Raw genomic sequence first — 18,442 nt, 5'->3', positions numbered from 1 at the left:
AGATGTGTTTGTATGTTCTGTGCTTTATCACATTCATAAAAATGATGCAGATCTCAAATGTTATATTGGATTTTTGATGTTTTCATTGTTAGTATATTCTCTTTTTTTACCCCTTTTCAAAGGTTGGACAATACATTAGAAGAAATTATATTTAAGCTGGTCCCTGGACTGCGAGAACGTAAGTTGCTCTGTGGTCTCTTAGAGATTTCTATTAAAGATTTCATGATTGCTTCACTATTTTATACTTTTTTTTTTCTTTCAAATTAGAAGAACTTGAGCGTGAATCTGAATTTTGGAAGAAAAATAAGCCTCAGGAAAATGGACAAGGTAACTTTTCATCTGTATCTGATAATCTCTCTCAAATTGGTCAGTTTTTGGTAAATCAATCTCAAGTTCAGATTTCTCTTGCACAAAATTCATGTACCCCTTTTTTTATATTATGAACCAAGCTTTCCTTATTTATGAAACTTCTATGTGAACTATGATACTTTATATAAGTGTATGTAAATCTCGAGTCACTCCAGTTGAGAGTAATTGAAAATACAAGAAATCTGACTTTGGGAAGAGAAAAAGGAGATAAAACATGACTGCCGATCATAGCAGTATTTACTGGAAAGCTAAAGGAAACTGAAGAAAGAAATAGCTATTTTAGTTAAATAGCTTTTAACTAAATAGTGAGAGGTTCTTCTGTCTTATTTTATATATTTATCTAAATAAAAAAGAAAATGAGGGCCTCCCCGGTGGCGCGGTGGTTGAGCGCTGGGTTGCGAAGCTGCTCGCGGCCTCTGCAGCGCCGGTTCGATCCCCGGCTGCTCCCCTGCCACCGGAGGAGGGTCCCACATGGCGCGCAGACCTCTCCTGCCGCCCGCTGCTCCCCTCAGCAGTGTACTTCGGTCCTTCTGCCTGCTCTGCTCCCCGCTCTGGCTCTGGTGAATTCTCTCACCCTCCCGCGCTTCTGACTGTACCCAGTGCATGTATGGACAAAACAGACAAACAAACAAACAAATGAGTGAATAAAGCATGCCTCTATTAAAAAAAAAAAAAAAAAAAAAAAGAAAATGAGACTTGACTGAGAGCCAGGAGAAGGGGACCTTGTTTTGCATTGATAATCTGGGATGAGGTTTTCGTAGATGGAGCTCAGATGATACATATCCTGAATTTTGAAACCAATTTCTAGGTGCTCATGGGGATTTTCCCTTTACCCAGCTTTCTCTTCTGGGTCACAGAACACTCAGCAATCAATAATTTTTAATAATTTCAGCAAAGTGGCGGTAAGCATTACTGGGCAGAGAAAAGGCTTTTATTTATGTAAGTCACATATAGGGGAAAAAAGTACAACACACCTGAAGTTATAAGAAAGTAGTATCCTTTTATTATTTAATATGATTTATTTCAAGACGGGCTAAATACCAATGACATCTTTCAAGGATGTATTTGTTTTTATAGGCTCACTTGTTAGCTCGATCTTCCACCTCTGATTTTCCTCTGAGATCATTGGATTATCAATTATACATCATTAAGATGGTTGAAAATTCTTTTTAAATCTGTAAAATGGGGTTCATACTTTTATTAGTTCAACTTAACTATAAGGGCTGACTTTCTCTAGCAGGGTGGTTTGAGAATAGTTTTGAACTACTGAAATAGAGTACCAAGGATTTTTTTTTTTTAATCGGAAAAATAAAATGGACAAAGACGCTAGCCTACCAAAAAAAAAAAAAAACTGAAAAGGCTTGTTTTACCAAAGTATAAATTTCAGTTTAGACAGTAGTGCTATAATATACAGATAAGTTGCTAAGCGTCCCTACTTTTGGCTGCTGTTCAAGAAGACAGGAGCCCAGGGATCACCATAACGTAGATTTAGTCCATGACTCTCTGTAGCTTACAGATTGTGAAGAACTGCAGCCTACTTTGTGTTTATCTCTTTTTTCCATTATTCCTCCCTTTTTATTTTATAATATTTGATCTTTAGTTTGGGTGGAGAATTTGAATTTTCCTTGGTGTTTGGTTCATAGGCCACCTCTGCCAATATATCCATTCCATACAAATATGTAAAAGAATGCAGGAGAGAGAACCCACCTACCCTTTGTGATACAACTGTAAGGCTTTTAGTACAGTCACTGATGAGGAGCTAACATTACATTTTTTTCCTGGGCTTTTCTACACTAATGTTTTGTTGGCTCACTGTTTCAAGTGTCACTTTAGACATATTTTATCTGGAAGTCTTCCCTGAATCTCTGCTTCACCCCAAAGTTTGGATTTATTGCCTCTCTTATATGTCCCCCACACAATTCATTTTACCTCTTCTGTCAATTTCTTACCACACCTCTCCATCTGTCTTCTTGTCTACCTCCTCCTGTATCCTCACCACTATGAGAATGGTCACTATAGTTTCTAGTTTCAATATTCCCTCAGGCCTAGTACAAAGAATATCTAGCATAGAGACATAAAGACTTAATAAAAAGTATGCAATTCAGATTGCTTTAGTGGAATTTTTTTTTTCTAGGTCATACTTTCTTTTAATTATGCATACAAATTCTGGTGTTTCTTTATCTCAGAGAAATTGTATATGCCCAGAAACAATCTTGGATTATTTGTCTTAATTTTCTTTTAAGCTTTTTTTTTTTTTATTTTATACATTTTTTACATCATTTTTCAAAATACCGGATGATCTTACTCATAACAGGAATTTAGAAAACCTAAATAAGGGACCAGGAAAAAACCTAATTATAATAAAGTAAAAATCAAAATCAACAAGCAACTATAAACCAGACACACACTACAGTAGGGAGGAGGGAATAGGATCAAAACAAAGCAGGTGGGAATTATATGGGGTCTTTAGTGGAATTTAACTTGTAACAAAGCTACATATGTGTCAAAAGCTAACACATTCTACTCATTTAGAATATTTGAGGACTTGGTTTTTATTGGAATATATATAAATTTATATCTTGTCTGTAGTTAGTGTAGTAGTTTTTTTTTTTAGATTTTTATTTTAACATTTATCATTTTTCACATTTTTTAGACAATATTTGCTTCCCCCACCTCCTCAGATTGAGTCCCCATAGTTTCCTTCCCCAAGGCACCCGTGCACCATCACCTTAGTCACCTGTGCTCCTCCCGCCATCCCTCTCACCCCCTCCCTTCTCCTCCCCTTCAGTATGTCTCTGGTTTATAATTTGTATGTATGTCTCTGTTTTTGCTTTGTTGTGTTTTGTACTGTTATTTTTTTTACACTGATGTCTTATTTGGTTCTCCTATATTCCTGTTATAAGTGAAACCATCCGATATTTTTCTTTTTCCTTCTGGCTTATTTCACTGAGCATAATTCCTTTAGAAGGTAATTCTTTTGTGTTAATAAGTCGCTGACTTTTTAATCTTTGCATTGTTGAACTAGTTGGAACATTTTGAAGGTATTGAGTTGTTTTATCTGTTAAATACTTGTTGATTTTTGTTTCGATGATTACTGTATTGTCACTTAACTTTAAAATCAACTTAGTTACAGCTTAGTTTTCTTTAAATTATACAGATGATACTTCAAAAGTTGACAAGCCTAAAGTAGATGAAGAAGGTGATGAAAATCAAGATGATAAAGATTATCACAGAAGTGACCCACAAATTGCTATATGTCTAGATTGTTTACGAAATAACGGACAGTCAGGGGACAATGTAGTAAAGGTGAGTGGAAAAATACAGTTGTATTTTTTATTTTACAGTAAAGTAAGCCTTTGATATTTTTTGATGATTTTCCTTATGTTTCAAAATATTTGCTTTCAAAGTTTTTATTAAGATTATCAAGTACAATAAATGCCTTTGTCTTGACAGTTCCAAAGGCCAAGCATTGTTTACCCCAGGCACCTAGTTTTCGACCCCTGCAACTGAATTGTTCTGGGCCAATGCCACCACCTAGTGGCTTATGCGGAGAATTACACCTCTGTTCTCTTTCTTGCCTCCTTTTATACCTTTGTTGGGAGTTCATAAACATTGCTTCTCCAACTTGTGTGTGGCACCCAGCTCCAGTACCTTCATGTCAGGCAGGGCTATGACCCTTTTATTCATGCTCTTTACCTTTCTCCTTTATTTCACTCACAATTCAGAAAGGTATCCATGTCATAGGTTAATACATTTTATGAATAATGTAAATAATTAGTTTTGTGGTAAAATTGGATGTTGTAAGTACCTTGGAACTTTTAAAGGCCTTGAAGGCTTCTTAATATTTCCTTTAGGATCTCCATTTTCTAATCCTGCTTCCCTCTGTATCTGTCTGCTAATTAGACCTTTATGTAAAGGATCGCTGTACTACTTACAACCATTGATTTTCTTTGGTTTTAAATGGTGTTATTTAAATGTTTTCTACTTTTTAATTGACAGCAACTTTAATTTTCATTATAAATGTTCAGTACCTAAGCTCTTACATTTTTGTCATTTTGTCCTGGCAAATGTCAGCCATTGAGATTATTTCCTTGTATTCCATGTTTTATTCAAAAAGCTTATATTCAGAATCTTTTTTTTCACTTCATCTGTGTAATCTGTAAACCAGTGATTTAAAAAATTTTTATCAATATATTTAATGACCTTATATAACTCTTCAACTCAGATTACATTTTTCCTAACATTTCTTGCTTGCTGGAACATGAGCATATTGATTCAATGAATACCTTTCTACTATGTAGATATTAGGCAAGATATTAAGAAAATATTGATATTCAAAAAGCTTTGGTTATATCTGGCTTATATAATCAATTATAATAGGGTAATTGATTTAAAAGGGATTGGTTGGACAAAGCATGTAATAACATATAACAGTCTTTAGAGGTAGCCTCTGTACACATTAATCCTTCCAGACTTCTCTGTAGTTTTTTCTGCTAAACATAAACAGAAACCTATCCTTTTTAAGTCTTCATCAGACTTTTTAATAACCCTACATTTCTCTATCATTGCTAGCCCTCTTTTGGAAGGGGTTCTTCAGAGATTGTGATCATACTTGAGCTCTGAAATATATGAATTGTTATCTTGTAATGAAAGTTAAGTCAATGGAAGGGCTTAATAGCTTTTATAAATAAAGGTTATGTCTACTCTGTAGGATTTCTAGTAAGTTAGTCATTGAATTTTAGAAAATCATCTAAAAATTACTTTGTCTTTGGTACTCTTTTTTGACATCTTTGCCATTTTGCTGTTCCAGTTGATCTTTTATCCATTCACTCTTTTCTTTATAGACTTCCTTCATCCTTGCGCCATCATTCTTAAAACAACTTTCATAGCTTATATGACTCCTACTATGCTACCCTGATTCTCACCTTTCTCTCTGGCCATTTCTCCACTGTCTCTACTTCTTCCTGTCTTCTACTTGATATATGTGAGTATATCCTAATACCTATTCTCTACTCAATTACTCTTTCTCTGTATTCATCCTAGGAACTCGCTTCCACTTTTTGTGGATTCAGCTATGCAAAGAACATTTCGATTCCCTTTTCAACTCTGCCATCTCGCCCAAGTTGAAGTAGTATATTTACCTTTAAATGTTCCAGATGAGAGTTGCACTAACAACTGAAACTTAACATATTTAAAGGAAACTTCATTATACTTCACTCAACTATTATTTTCCTCAGTCTAGTGCTACTCACTTTATATACACATTTTTGAAAGAGGTATCTTGAATGTTTTCTGTGCCCTTAATTTTTCTTTAATTACCCAGGGCTGAGACCCATAACCTGAAATGTGTACTAGGGTAAGGACCAAATTCATGGCTGTTATCAGGGACAAATAGTAAAGATTTTAGACTTTGTGGTCCATAGGGGCTCTGTTGCAACTACTTAGTCTTGTAAAAATTTGTGCATTGTGGCACTAAAGCAGTCATAGAAAATAGAAAACAACAGATATTGTTGTATTCCAATAAAAGTTTACTTATAAGAATAGATGGCCAGCCAGACTTGGCTTGAGAGTCCTAGCCATAGTTTGCCAACTTCTGGCCCAGAGAATGTCAAATCTTAACTCCACTCCTTATGTTAGTATATGAGGCCTCTCACTAACTTCCCTGTCTTAGTAAGTTTATTTCTTATTTACTCAGTGAATCCTCCTCTCAAGACAAATGATTATTGCTTTATATATGAGCTGGTATATGTGTTAGCACTCATATATAACAAAGGATTTGGATCCAGAACATATAAAGGCTTGTATTAGTATTTAAGTATTTAAAACCCTCTAAAACATAAGTTGTTATTTTGCCATATCCGTCCCTCTTTCACCACTATCCTATACTGCTATCAAGATTCAACATGAAAACTCTATTCCTTGTGATTTTTTTTTTTTTTTTTTTTTTGCCACCCTAGTGAATTCCTTCTCTGAACTTTGGTAGGACTTGCATTAGTCACTTAATTAGGGTTTAGTTTACTATCTTCTAAATCAGCATTTATGGTGTGTGTATTATCATTAAAGCTAGATTATAGCCCGTTTAAAGGTAGAGAATCAATGTCTATGCTGCTTTGTAGTTCTTCCAATCATTTCCCTGCAGTAGGATGGGATTCTCAAATGTGTTGTATGTATAGTTTATACAGTGAAACTACTACTGTTGTAATTCAAAAGTCAATGTCAAGAACAGTAAGCCAGTGGAAATAGTACAGTAAGGTCCTCTAAAAATTCACCATAAGAGCAGTGAAAACACTTTCAGAATCAAGTTTTACAGAAATCTGATAATTAACCAAAGGCTTTTAGCAACCAGTGGAACATTTAATTAAGAAAAATAGCTTACTCTTGGTGAGAAAAGTGAGCTTTGTGGCATTTTAACTTGCCTTAGTCCTTTGGAGTAGCCTTGAAAAACAACAGCATCCCACTGAAGCTTCTCGAGCACCAGAAGGATAGAACAGAGATAGAGTTCTTTCAAAACCTAACTGCCAGATAATTGTCATTATTTGACCTCTCTGGTAGTTCCTGCAATATCCTACTTATAAGAAGGCTGTTTATCTTTGACATTACTTGGAGCTTGCCCATTGGGGAAAAACCTTCTCTGTAGGCCAGAGGGAGGGTGGAGGGTGGGGAAATAGTTGTCAAAACCAATTACAGATGAATAGTTTGACTTCATGACTGCTGAAGTATAAATTATGTTTGGTACAAACAATAAACTTAACCAAAAAGCTTAAAAGGAAAATACGCAGAATGAGATGTCTATCAACAAAAAATCTTTTGGGACTTTGAAAAGCTCTGACTTATTCCTGGGATCTTAGAAAATCAAGCACATAATAGGATTGTATATGTGCTCAGGAAATTTATGAGGAGGCCTTAAGCTCTCACCTTTCACTGACCTTGAGGGTCAGTACAGCAGGAATTGAGGATAAGACAGAGTCAACAGCCTGGTGACTGGAATGTTGGAGGCATGTCCCCAAACACATACAGGTTCCCTCCTGAAGATAAAGTTAATAGTTCTCTGTTTAATTATTGACCTATAATGTTTATACAGCATTATTCATAGCAAGCAAAAAGTAAAAGCAACATGTCCATCAAGTGGGAAATGGATAAACAAGATGTGATATATCTACCTGTTGGAATATTATTCAGCAGTAAACTGGAATGAAATACTGATAAATGCTATGACATATATGTAGTGTATAAGAATTAGAATTTGTTGAATTGTTTCCCATCTAACTTGTATATGGGATACTATTTGATTTCACATCTAGCCTTGTAACTCTTCTAAAACAATGTGATAAAGGGTTAAAAGTCCTATAGGTTAACCACTTTAGAAGCAGAAAGGAACCTTTTTGGACTGTTTCTGACTCTGGGTTGCTTTGGAAGGAACAGGTTAGAAAGCAAGCAGCTTGTTCTGTGAAAGAGAAATATAACATTCTTTAAACACAAAACATACCTTTTTATATACCTTTTTATTACTTCAAATGTGTGAGTATACCTGAAATGTTAATCCCAGGGCCTGGACTACATCTGTATAGCACTTCTCAAGAAACTCTAAGATTAATTTGATATAAAGTGTTTCTACGGAGAAGAAAAAAATCAATTATTAGAAAATATAAGTATTTACAAATCAATTATTAAATAATCCATACTGGAATTTTAATAGAAACATCAAATTTTAAGAAATTATAAATTCCAGAAACAGGCTTCTGCCTAATTTTTAAAATCTCTTAATTCTTCTGACATCTCAATAATTATTAATTTCTGAGGGCCTCCCTGGTGGCACAAGGAGTTAAGCACAACACTATGAAACTATCCGTAGCCTTGGCTGGCTGGCCTTGGAGCGGCCCACATGGCGCAGCAGACCTCTCCTGTCTCACCTGCTGCTTCTCTCAGCAGTGTATTTCAGTCAGTCTGCCTGTTCTGTTCCCCACTCTGTCTCTGGTGAATCCTCTCTCGCATACACCCCACACTTTGTACCCCGGTTCTTATATGGATAAAGATTATGACTAGTGATACCATAGTCATTTTTGCAGATTCCTCCAACCTGAAAACTTTCTGTAGATGAGAATAGACTTAAGAGGGTCTTCCAGTATCACATATTCTCTAACTTAACTGGAACCTATAAAAAGGGCTAACAATTCTATATAAGTAGTTTGAAGCAAGAAAATGGATAGGAAACTTTGGTATAGTTGAGATAACATGAACAGAAAACATAAAACCTATGGGTATAGCCTTTTGTTTTCATGTTGTAAAAATCAAAAGCATTGTCTAGAATGTCAGCCTTCCCATTTGAATTGGGTAGAATACGGTTTGCTTTAGATGTAACTTTTAAATACTGTTTTCTTTTGATGGATACTTTAGCATCTGAACTGTGGCCAGCTATCATATATAGATTATTTATGTTGGTATTTGCTAGGAAATATATTTTGCTGGGAATGCATTTTTTAGGGAATACATGATGACTAGATTGTTCTACTTTTGACTTAGTGATTTTAAGAATATTTCCAAATTGTTGGCCTAATTCCTTACAGATATAATTAGAAGTAATGCCTTATTTTTTTAATGGGATTTTTTTTTAAAGATTTATTTATTTGTACAAGCCAGAGGCGGGGGAGGGTGAGAGAATTCACCAGAGACAGAGCAGGGAACAGAACAGGCAGAGGGACCAAAATACACCGTCGAGGGGAGCAGTGGGCGAGACAGGAATGGTCTGCCACGCCATGTGGGGTTCTTTCTGGCCTGCCGGGAATCAAACTGGCACTGCAGAGACTACAGACAGCTTCATAGTGCTGCGCTCAACCCGCTGCGCCACTGGGGAGGCCCTAGAACTAATGCTTTAGAGCTTTAAAAAAAATTCAACTGCTGTTTTATGGTTTTGTTTTAGTATTGCTAGCTTTTCAGTGTTTGGGATATGATTTTGTTTTACAGATTGGTTCATGGTTATCAAGTCTGCAATCTTATTTTGCCTTATCTTCAGTTTGGGTGTCCATTCTGGATTGGCTCTTATTTTAGCTATGTTCAAGTGTGAATTAGTATTGCTAATTAAATGGGTAAAATCAAGGCACATAGTACATTGTTTTTTTCTATTCAGCACTGCCACAACCCTTCAGACACTGGCTTAGGTGTGTTTTTCCCTAACAAAAGTCCCTGCTATGTGACTTACTTGCTTGGGCCTACCTGGCCTCTCGTTATTGAAACCGTTGCCCTTTTAAAAAGTGTTTTGAAGTTATAAAACTTCTTTAAATGTTCCTGATGCTTTCGGAAGTCTTATAATAAATATTTTATGGTTTTTAGGACCTTTATTTTCAATAAAACTCAATGTATTCTTTACCAAAAGTCTAGAGAAATGCATGTTGTTTGTTTGCAAGAATTTTCCTAGTACATATGGTAGTATATTCATGAAGAAATGTCATGTAAATATCCAAGAATTAGGTTCATTTTTACTCACAAGTACTAGCGAGCTTATCAATTGAAACATTTTCAGACTGTGTTTTGAAAATATGCAAAACAATAGTAGAAATTACATCTGTGGTTTCATTTTAAAAGAGCAATATGAACAATATAATTAGCAATTTTTATTTCCTTTAGGGTTTAATGAAGAAATTCATCCGATGTTCTACACGTGTAACTGTGGGAACTATTAAAAAATTTCTAAGTTTAAAACTAAAACTACCAAGTTCTTATGAGGTAAGTTTATAATATATCTTCATCATTCTGATAATTCTGATCTGAAGTAAAATCCTAACAAACGAGTAACTCAGAATACATTTAAATTAATTTTTATGGACTCATTTGTTATTTTCATCTTGTTTTTAATTTTTAAAATGTAATACTCTATAATTACCGTAGTAATTATATAGTATATTGATGTAATAATCTGTATTTTCTGATTTAAACACTCACTAAAACATGATTTAAACACGCTGGTGAAAACATTAATGTTTTATAAATACAGCATGTGTTAAGAACATTCAGTATTTTCAAAATAATGTCACAATGCTTTATGATTTGCTGTTTTTATCTGAAACCTTTGAAATCTACTTTTACCAATCCTTTATAGATTTATTTGTCATAATGTAAAATTGTCTTTCACCAGAGGGTATTTAGCAAGTAATCTTCCTTTAGTTGTATCACATGTAAAACTGACATTGCATCTATATAAATTCAGTCTACCTGTTTCTTTACAGGAGCTATAAATTACCCTATTTGATCACAGCACAGCTTGTAATGTGTTCAGTGTTTACAGATGTTTATGATCCTAGGAGTGGGGCATAACATAGTGAGGAACATGGCTACTGTTCTCACCTGCCCAGATCTCAATCTTATAACTTGGGTTCTGAAAGTTGTGTTGAAAAAACTAGAGACCAAGACTAGTTTCCTATATAAACAGAGGTTTAAAAGGCAACATAGTTTCTCAGGCTTATTTTAATTTGATCAGTCATAGCAGTAATAAAATAGGATTTGAACATAGGCCTTAACAGGTGTTAAATCTGCATTTTGAAGAAATCTCTGATCCTGAGCTCAGTTTCTCAGATAACTAATCTATGGATTAAAAATTCTTATTATGTGGGCCTCCCCGGTGGCGCAGCAGTTGAGCGCTGGGTTGCGAAGCTGCCCGCAGCCTCTGCAGCGCCAGTTCGATCCCCGGCTGCTCCCCGGCCACCGGAGGAGGGTCCCACATGGCGCGCAGACCTCTCCTGCCGCCCGCTGCTCCCCTCAGCAGTGTACTTCGGTTCTTCTGGCTGTTCTGCTCCCTGCTCTGGCTCTGGCTCATTCTCTCACCCTCCCGCGCTTCTGACTGTACCCAGTGCTTGTATAAATAAATAAATCTTTAAAAAAAAAAATTCAAAAAAAAAATAATAATAATTTTAAAAAAAAATTCTTATTATGCTTTGGTCCTACACGTATTAAAAGAAATCTTAGAGACATTACCTTTAATTGTGAAAGTTAAATCCTATATACTTGGTAAAAGTAAAAGATAATAAATTAATAGAAACAGCAGTGCAAACAAAATGAAATTGTTTTTATGATTTGGCCTTGCACTTTATTCTTCCACTGCAAAATTCCACATGCAGTTTTATTTCCTTACTTCTAAGTGTGACTCAGTGTTACATTTTCAAGTTTTTAGGAAGTTGTTATAGCTGAGAGAACCATTACTCACATAAGGTCTGTACTGCTGTCATATACTTCTCTATAGAAAAAAAATACAGAATGGGAAGAGGCTCAGCCCACTCACAGTTCCTTATCTATCCAGTGCAAAGGACTTTTCATATGATTTTTAGGTGTATGTACTGTTTCCCCTTATTTTGCTACCCAATTTAAAAGGGAATGATTTCATGAAATACCTGACAGCTAAAGATTTTGTAACAACTTTACCAATCTTCCCCCTTCTACACATTTCAGTAAGTTTACTTTTAATAGCTAGAAAACCAAAATGTTTTATTTATAGGGATCTATGATAAACATTTAAGTATGCCTTGTTAAATTAGTAAGTCATATCCACAGTTCTTGTGGTCTTATGGATTTGAGCAAGGAGCGGGGGAGTTGTTGGTTACTAAAACTTTATAGCAAAAACAAGCATTGGTAAGTACAATCCTTGAAGTTTCATGCAAGATGAAAAAATGGTTCTATGAATACAGTATTTGTAGTAAACATAGGCCTATGGCATGGTCCTAACTGTTCTGTAAACTTGGCTATTGGTAGTTACTAGAAATTGTCAAAAAAATACCCTGTAAGTCCTGTATCCACATTCATTAATTTACCCTATCAAATATAAACTAATGAGAGGAAAATAATTCCTTTAAATCTTGGTAAGGTACAGAAAAAAAGTCTAAGACCAGATGGCTTCACTGGTGAATTCTACTAAACATTCAAATAAGATCTAATACCTGTCTTTCTCATCCTCTTCAAAAAAAATGAAAAATGGGGAGAATATGCCTAAATCTTAGAGAGGTAAAAGGATTTTTAAGGTGCTTTGATGGGCTTATCAGCTTTCTATAGTTTATTCCCAGTTAGCAGGAGGCCATGTCCGAAGTATACTAAAACCTCAAAAGTTACACAGAAAGGTTTTGTGTATGAACTTGAGATACAGGTGTGTGGGACAAGATGAACAGTGCTTCCTTCTGATTATTGATACCCATGAGATGGACCAGTGTTTTTAATAAAAAGATGTCAGCATTTTTTCTAAATAATGAATAATACTTCTACTTTTTAATTACTTGAATCTTTTTTTGACGTTTGAAAAAAAAATGTGTAAACACTTATGTTAATGGATCTATAACTATTCTTTTTAAAGTTGGATGTGCTGTGCAATGGTGAAATTATGGGAAAGGATCATACTATGGAATTCATCTACATGACAAGATGGCGACTAAGAGGCGAAAATGTAAATTGTTTTTATATTTACTTATGTGTATATTTAGTTATATAACATTGCTATTCAAACTTAACAATATTACTTAGAAACACAACAACAAAAGAAACTAGCTTGGGGAAGACAAGAAACTGGTTCGTCATACTGTTTCTCTCAACTACTCCATGACAGCTGGTCCCAATATAACACAAAGGTCTGTGTTAAATGTGGTTTTGTTATATTTAAGGTGAGTTTGAGACCTGATCTAACATGTCAAAACTCTGCTAATCTCAAGACAGAGAAGACAGCACTTACATGGTTTTATAAAGCCCAATAAAATTATTGAAACTTTGAAGTATATGGAGTAGGGGTGGGGAAGACTAAGTTCTGCTTTCACTAATACACCTAGTGGTTAAAAGATATTTTTGATGTGGTAGTGGTGATAGAATAGAATCTAGATCTTTTTTTCAGGTACTGTCTTTAAATTGAGAGTATAAAGTTGCATTGAAGGGTAAGTGAGTTTGCAGTGGTTTCTGATGCCATAATAATTATGCCTTAACCCATAGGAAATATGGGAAAAATGATTAAATGGGAAAAAACTAACAAAGTTCAAAAACACAAAAGGAGAATTTTATATTTTAAACTACATCTTCAAGTAGGATCAAAGAGAAATAGAATCTAAGTTATAAGTAACATGATATTAGGGAAATTGGAAGGGCTAGGGCATTACAAGGCTGATAAATAGCAATAAGGGTATAGTAGCAATGTTACCAGAAATTATAGACTGATTACATGACTAAATGAACATTAAGGCTGACTAGAAGGTTGCAATAAATGACCTCCAACATCCTTTTCAGACATTAATATTCTGTCATGTTTATGGTACAGTGTTATACATTTAAACTCATAAGTTATTTTATTACATTTTCTTATAAAAAATAACACAATTAAGAGATACAACCACATAAGGATAAGTAATACAGAATGTATACTCAGGGTTGCCATGTTACAGTGATTCACAAGCATACTGAATGTAAAATCTGTGGAATTATGAAACAAACCTAAAAAAAAAAACATTTTTGTGCTACTCCTTGGGTAGGTTATTTGGCTCTTTTTTAGAAGAAATGTCTTCATATGATAATAATTGAAGTACCTAACTTAAGTCACACTTATTTTTTTCTATTTGAGTTCCTCTTAGGTAAAGCCTTCCTTGTAAGGAAGAAAAAAGATGTTTTTGTAATAGTCACGAATCAGTTGCATGCCCTTGAAGAACTCATTAAACCTCTCTGGGCTCATTTTAAAATACATAAACTATGTATCTAATATATATATATATAAATCTAATTGTCTTTGTATTTGGTAAATTACTACTTGGATTTCTATGACATTTTATAGGGTTGGTTTGGTTTTCTGGGGTTTTTTGATGGTTGTACATAGCCTCATTTAATACGCAGAACCAAAATGTTTCAGATACAGGTTAGAGATTGTCAATTCTCTTACCCAGTGCTGGTATTACACCTAATGTTAATATTGTATTGACTGTAACGTTAGCTTTCTTGAACCTTTTATTGGGTATTTCAGTATGCATTAGTGCTTGAAATCGTCATTATTAATAGATTTGCCTGCAGGTAGGAGTGCTAAGTGTTCATCCACTACAGGGCCTCAGCTAGCATTCTTGTCCTTCACAAGAGTTTACGCACACTGCCAGTTATTTTAATCTCAAAGCATGAAAGAACTATGCCATAGAAAGGATTAATAAAATATCCATTAAATCCATCTTCAATACAATTTTGTTCGAGTACACATTTCTGAGCAGTTTCATGTTCCTTGGCTGTTTAAGGCATACTTTAATAGAAATGGTTCAGGACATTATGATATTTCATTCAAGTAAAAACTAACAAGTAAGTAATTTGGTGTAGTAGTTCTTTTTTTAGGCATGGCAACCTGGGTTTTGTTCTCTGGGGAACGTATTAACTCCCTCAGCCTTTACAACCACAATAATTATGAGATTAGTAGTTTCATTTCTCAATTGCTCAAAAATTCATGAAGTCAGTCCTGGTTAGTTTTTCCTTCATCCATTGTTAGCAAACTCTGTGACCTTTACCCTCCATATCCGAATCCATTTATGTCTTAACCACCTCCATTCCTACTACTCTGGTCCAAGTCACTATAACCATCATGTGGAATTTCTATAAAAGTCTCCTACCAGATTCCATACTTCTACTGTCATCACCACCGACCCTCCTTCCATCTTCACCAGCACAGCAGCCAGACTGACTCTAAACAATTTAGAACATATCACTCCTCTGATAAGAAATCTCCACAACCATCTGACATCATTTAGTAAAATCCAGAGTCCTTCCAGGGACCGATAGGAACAGCCCCCACATCATTTTCTCCAGACACCACTCTGATCTGTATATTCTCTTCCTCTGGCTCTCTGGCCTCTGTGCTTCCTCAGATACAGCAGGCTTGCTCTGCTTCCTAGAGCACTGACCACTTTCACTCCAAGAATTTTGTGTTACCTCAGTGAGGCCTCTGACTTCAATATTACAACCCCTCTTCTAATCTGACATCCCTTTTCATGCCTCGCTGTTTTCATAATACTTTTTATATCATCTGGCATACTAAGCCTCTTACTTAAATGTTTGTTGGTTCCCCAACTAAAATGTAACCTCATGGCAGGAATTTTATTTACAGCCAAATTTCTAGCACCTCAAGCGGTGCCTAGTACAGAACTATTTGTTTAAAGAGTAAACTGAATGAAAAAAATCATTTTCATTTATTTGAATCCCAGTTTCTATTTTTCTGTTAAACACATTTTAAATTTTTGCTCATCTTCCAATTAATTATGAATTATAATAGTAACTGACAAGTTTTGACAGTTGGAGTAAATGAATACATTAGCAGTAAAGCAATCATTTCTTGATTAAGCCCCTACTAGCATATTTGTTATAGTCACATCCCTTCCTATTTCTGCCTTCCATTGCCAATAAGATGCTAGAATGTCTGAAAACCTCTCTACCTACAGGCATTTTAACTACCTCTGCCTTAGACAGAGGTCAGCTTATTTCCTGAACAGATGACTACCTTATAGTTTCCACTTGTTTCTAGTACTTCTGTATATTAAATATTTTAATCTACCTGGGATTTATCTACACACACACCTACAATAAGGCTAAAACCATAACTTCTTATAAAGATTTTTTTTTGGTCAGGGACACAATTTATTGAATAATTCATACTTCAGTCTTTTGATATGTCACTATTATCTATGCATATGTATGTATACCAATATATACGCACAGATATGTATATGTAGGTTACTAAACATTTTTTTCTTCTGAGTTTTATTCTTGTACCAGCATCACGTATTATATAGCTTTTATAAACACTGACCACCTTACAGCCCTAACTAAAATCCCTCAGTTGTCTATTTTGTTTGGGATACATCTGAATAAAATCCAAGCTAACATGTCTTATAAGACAAATACAATAATTAGGTCACTTTATAGTGTTAGGTCAAAACCTTTTTTTACATTGTATTTGCTAGTTTCATTTTTTTCAGATGAACTTGAGGATGGAACTGTGATTAGCAACAGGTTAAATTTCTAGGTTGATTTGGCACCTTTGCAATTTTTCATCTTGGTGGTGTGGGCTGTCTTCTATGTTCGACTCTCCCCTTCATGTCTGGGTAGTCTATGGCTTTCTTTTTAGAGGATGCCACCTCTGCCCCTCTAGGTCTTTTGCTTCAGATTGGGCTTCTCTATGTTCAGGTCAGCTCTTGACTTTGTACTATTTCTAGACTTTTAGGAAGAATTTCAGGGAAATAGATTTGCCTCCATTTCTCAAGGCCATCTGTCCCTCACCACACAGCATCTGTGCCCCTCTCCCCTTATCCTGGGGCAGTTCTGCTTCAGGCTCACCCTGTCTTCCGTGGTCTGCACTTTCTGGATCCTTGTCTTCAGTGTGATGCATTTTTGGAAATTTCTGTCTTTAGAATTAAATTTCTGGTGAAACTTAGTTTAACTCAAGAATTTTTAAGTTCATGACAATTTTGCTGCCTCCAGATTATTAAACTGATAGGATTATTATTTCAAGGTTGGTATTTACCTTTCAGTTATTAGTGGGAGAAAGTGTACTTCTAAAAAAAACCAGCCTTCTTAAACTTGAATGTAAATACAAATTGTGTTTTGTCTGAAGTGGGGCCCAGGATCCTATATTTCTAACTGGCTACCAGGAGGAGCCAGTACATCTAATCTTTGGATATTCCTTTGAGTAATAGGATTTTGGGTGATATGTTCTGTAGTCACTGACTTGCCTTGTGGTTTTCACATCTATCAATTGAGGGTATGGAAATTATAAAATTAGATCTCAGTTTGGAAGGGACTTAGTAATCAAGACTGATCACCAGCCTAGTACATGGATCTATCCATGCATTTATTTTTTAGAAACATAAATGGAATTATAAGGTTTTGTACAAGTTTTTTCTTTCGGTAATATAATTGTGAAGAATCAGTAAACTTTGATGAAATAATTCTTTTTAACAAGTTGACAGTCAATTTGTGTGGCTGTAGCATAATTTAATGTACTCCTTTATTGGACGTACAGATTTTTCAAAATTTTTGACATTACAAGTAATATATAAGTTATATTTCAGTACATGTTTTTTACTGCAAATGTAAAGTATCTCCTTTGGTTAGATTCCTAGGAATGAATTTACAGCAAAATATGCACATTTTTCATTTTGGTAAATACTGACATACTGCCCTCTAAAAAGGTTTTAGCCACTTATGATGATGTAATGTAATGTACAATGGTGCCTATTTTCTGACATCCTCATTGCATTTGTCAATTTTGTATTTCTTCTACAAAATTTATTTTCCTTGTGTGTTTTTTCCATTGCAACACTTTTTTTTAATTGACTTCTAGGAGCTCTTTTATGTATTTTGGCTATTAATCTTCTATTACACGTGTTGTAGCTATTACTTCCCAATTGTGTCCTGCTCCCTAGTTTTGCTGAGAGATTTTTTATTAAAATTTGAGTAGTGATACCTATCTTGAAAACTTTTAATAAGAATTATTATATAACGAAGTACTTAATAGAATACCTGACATAATGTTTTTATTAATAGCTTATGTATGTTAGCTTTTCTTATAATTCTCTCCTCCTACACTTAGTCTCATCCCAGAGAGCTTACTGTTAATATCTCTTTCTATCCAGCCTCTGCTTTCATCATGGACTCATGTTCTTCCTGCTCACCTTTTCTTGGGTAGGTTGAATACCCACTCTCAGTACAGCCCCTCTTTCTCAGATGATCCTGGTTGGATTCATCTCTGCCAATATATACCTAAAGTTAATGCACCATGTTTGTCTTGAATTGCCTTATTTACAGTACCAAATAGTTTTAGGAAAAGCAAATACCTATTTTGTCTGATACCAACTAGATTAATAGGGGGAAAAAAAACACCTAGTGAAATACCTCTTTACTCTAGTTAAGTGCTATTTGGGATTCACTTCATTAGGCAAAGTCTGATAGGCCAAGCTTAGGGTCTCTTCACAGAGAAAGGGAGGCCTTGTCAAGGATAGCAGTTCTGGCCATATCTTACAGCATGTCTACGAACGCTGTGCAGAAAATCAAGGACTAACTTGCAGGGAAAAAATTGAAGTTTTGGGGGAAGTGGAAA

At 34.9% G+C, this 18,442-nt stretch overlaps 1 protein-coding gene across 10 annotated transcripts in view; it reads left to right on the top strand.

Moving 5' to 3' along the window:
• PCGF5 (polycomb group ring finger 5) overlaps positions 1 to 18,442 on the top strand; it is an 88,900-nt gene that overhangs the window by 57,926 nt on the left and 12,532 nt on the right. For 8 of the 10 annotated variants that reach the window (XR_008549991.1, XR_008549990.1, XR_005122698.2 and 5 more), the window contains 6 exons: positions 123 to 178; positions 268 to 327; positions 3,527 to 3,675; positions 9,991 to 10,089; positions 12,698 to 12,787; positions 17,979 to 18,027. Coding sequence is in view for 5 of the 10 variants with exons in the window: in XM_054690377.1 (XP_054546352.1) it covers positions 123 to 178; positions 268 to 327; positions 3,527 to 3,675; positions 9,991 to 10,089; positions 12,698 to 12,787; positions 17,979 to 18,027 (503 nt within the window). In the remaining 5 variants the exon portion in view is untranslated. The remainder of the gene's footprint in view (positions 1 to 122; positions 179 to 267; positions 328 to 3,526; positions 3,676 to 9,990; positions 10,090 to 12,697; positions 12,788 to 17,978; positions 18,028 to 18,442) is intronic. The other 2 variants (XM_037497977.2, XM_037497978.2) reach the window with 1 other exon arrangement.

The sequence above is a fragment of the Talpa occidentalis genome, unplaced genomic scaffold (assembly GCF_014898055.3).
Source record: "Talpa occidentalis isolate TD23 unplaced genomic scaffold, MPIMG_talOcc4v2.1 talOcc4.8, whole genome shotgun sequence".
In the NCBI taxonomy this organism is placed as follows: Eukaryota; Metazoa; Chordata; class Mammalia; order Eulipotyphla; family Talpidae; genus Talpa; species Talpa occidentalis.
Note: the sequence above shows the minus strand (reverse complement) of the source record. Positions and strands in the feature narration are given on the sequence as shown.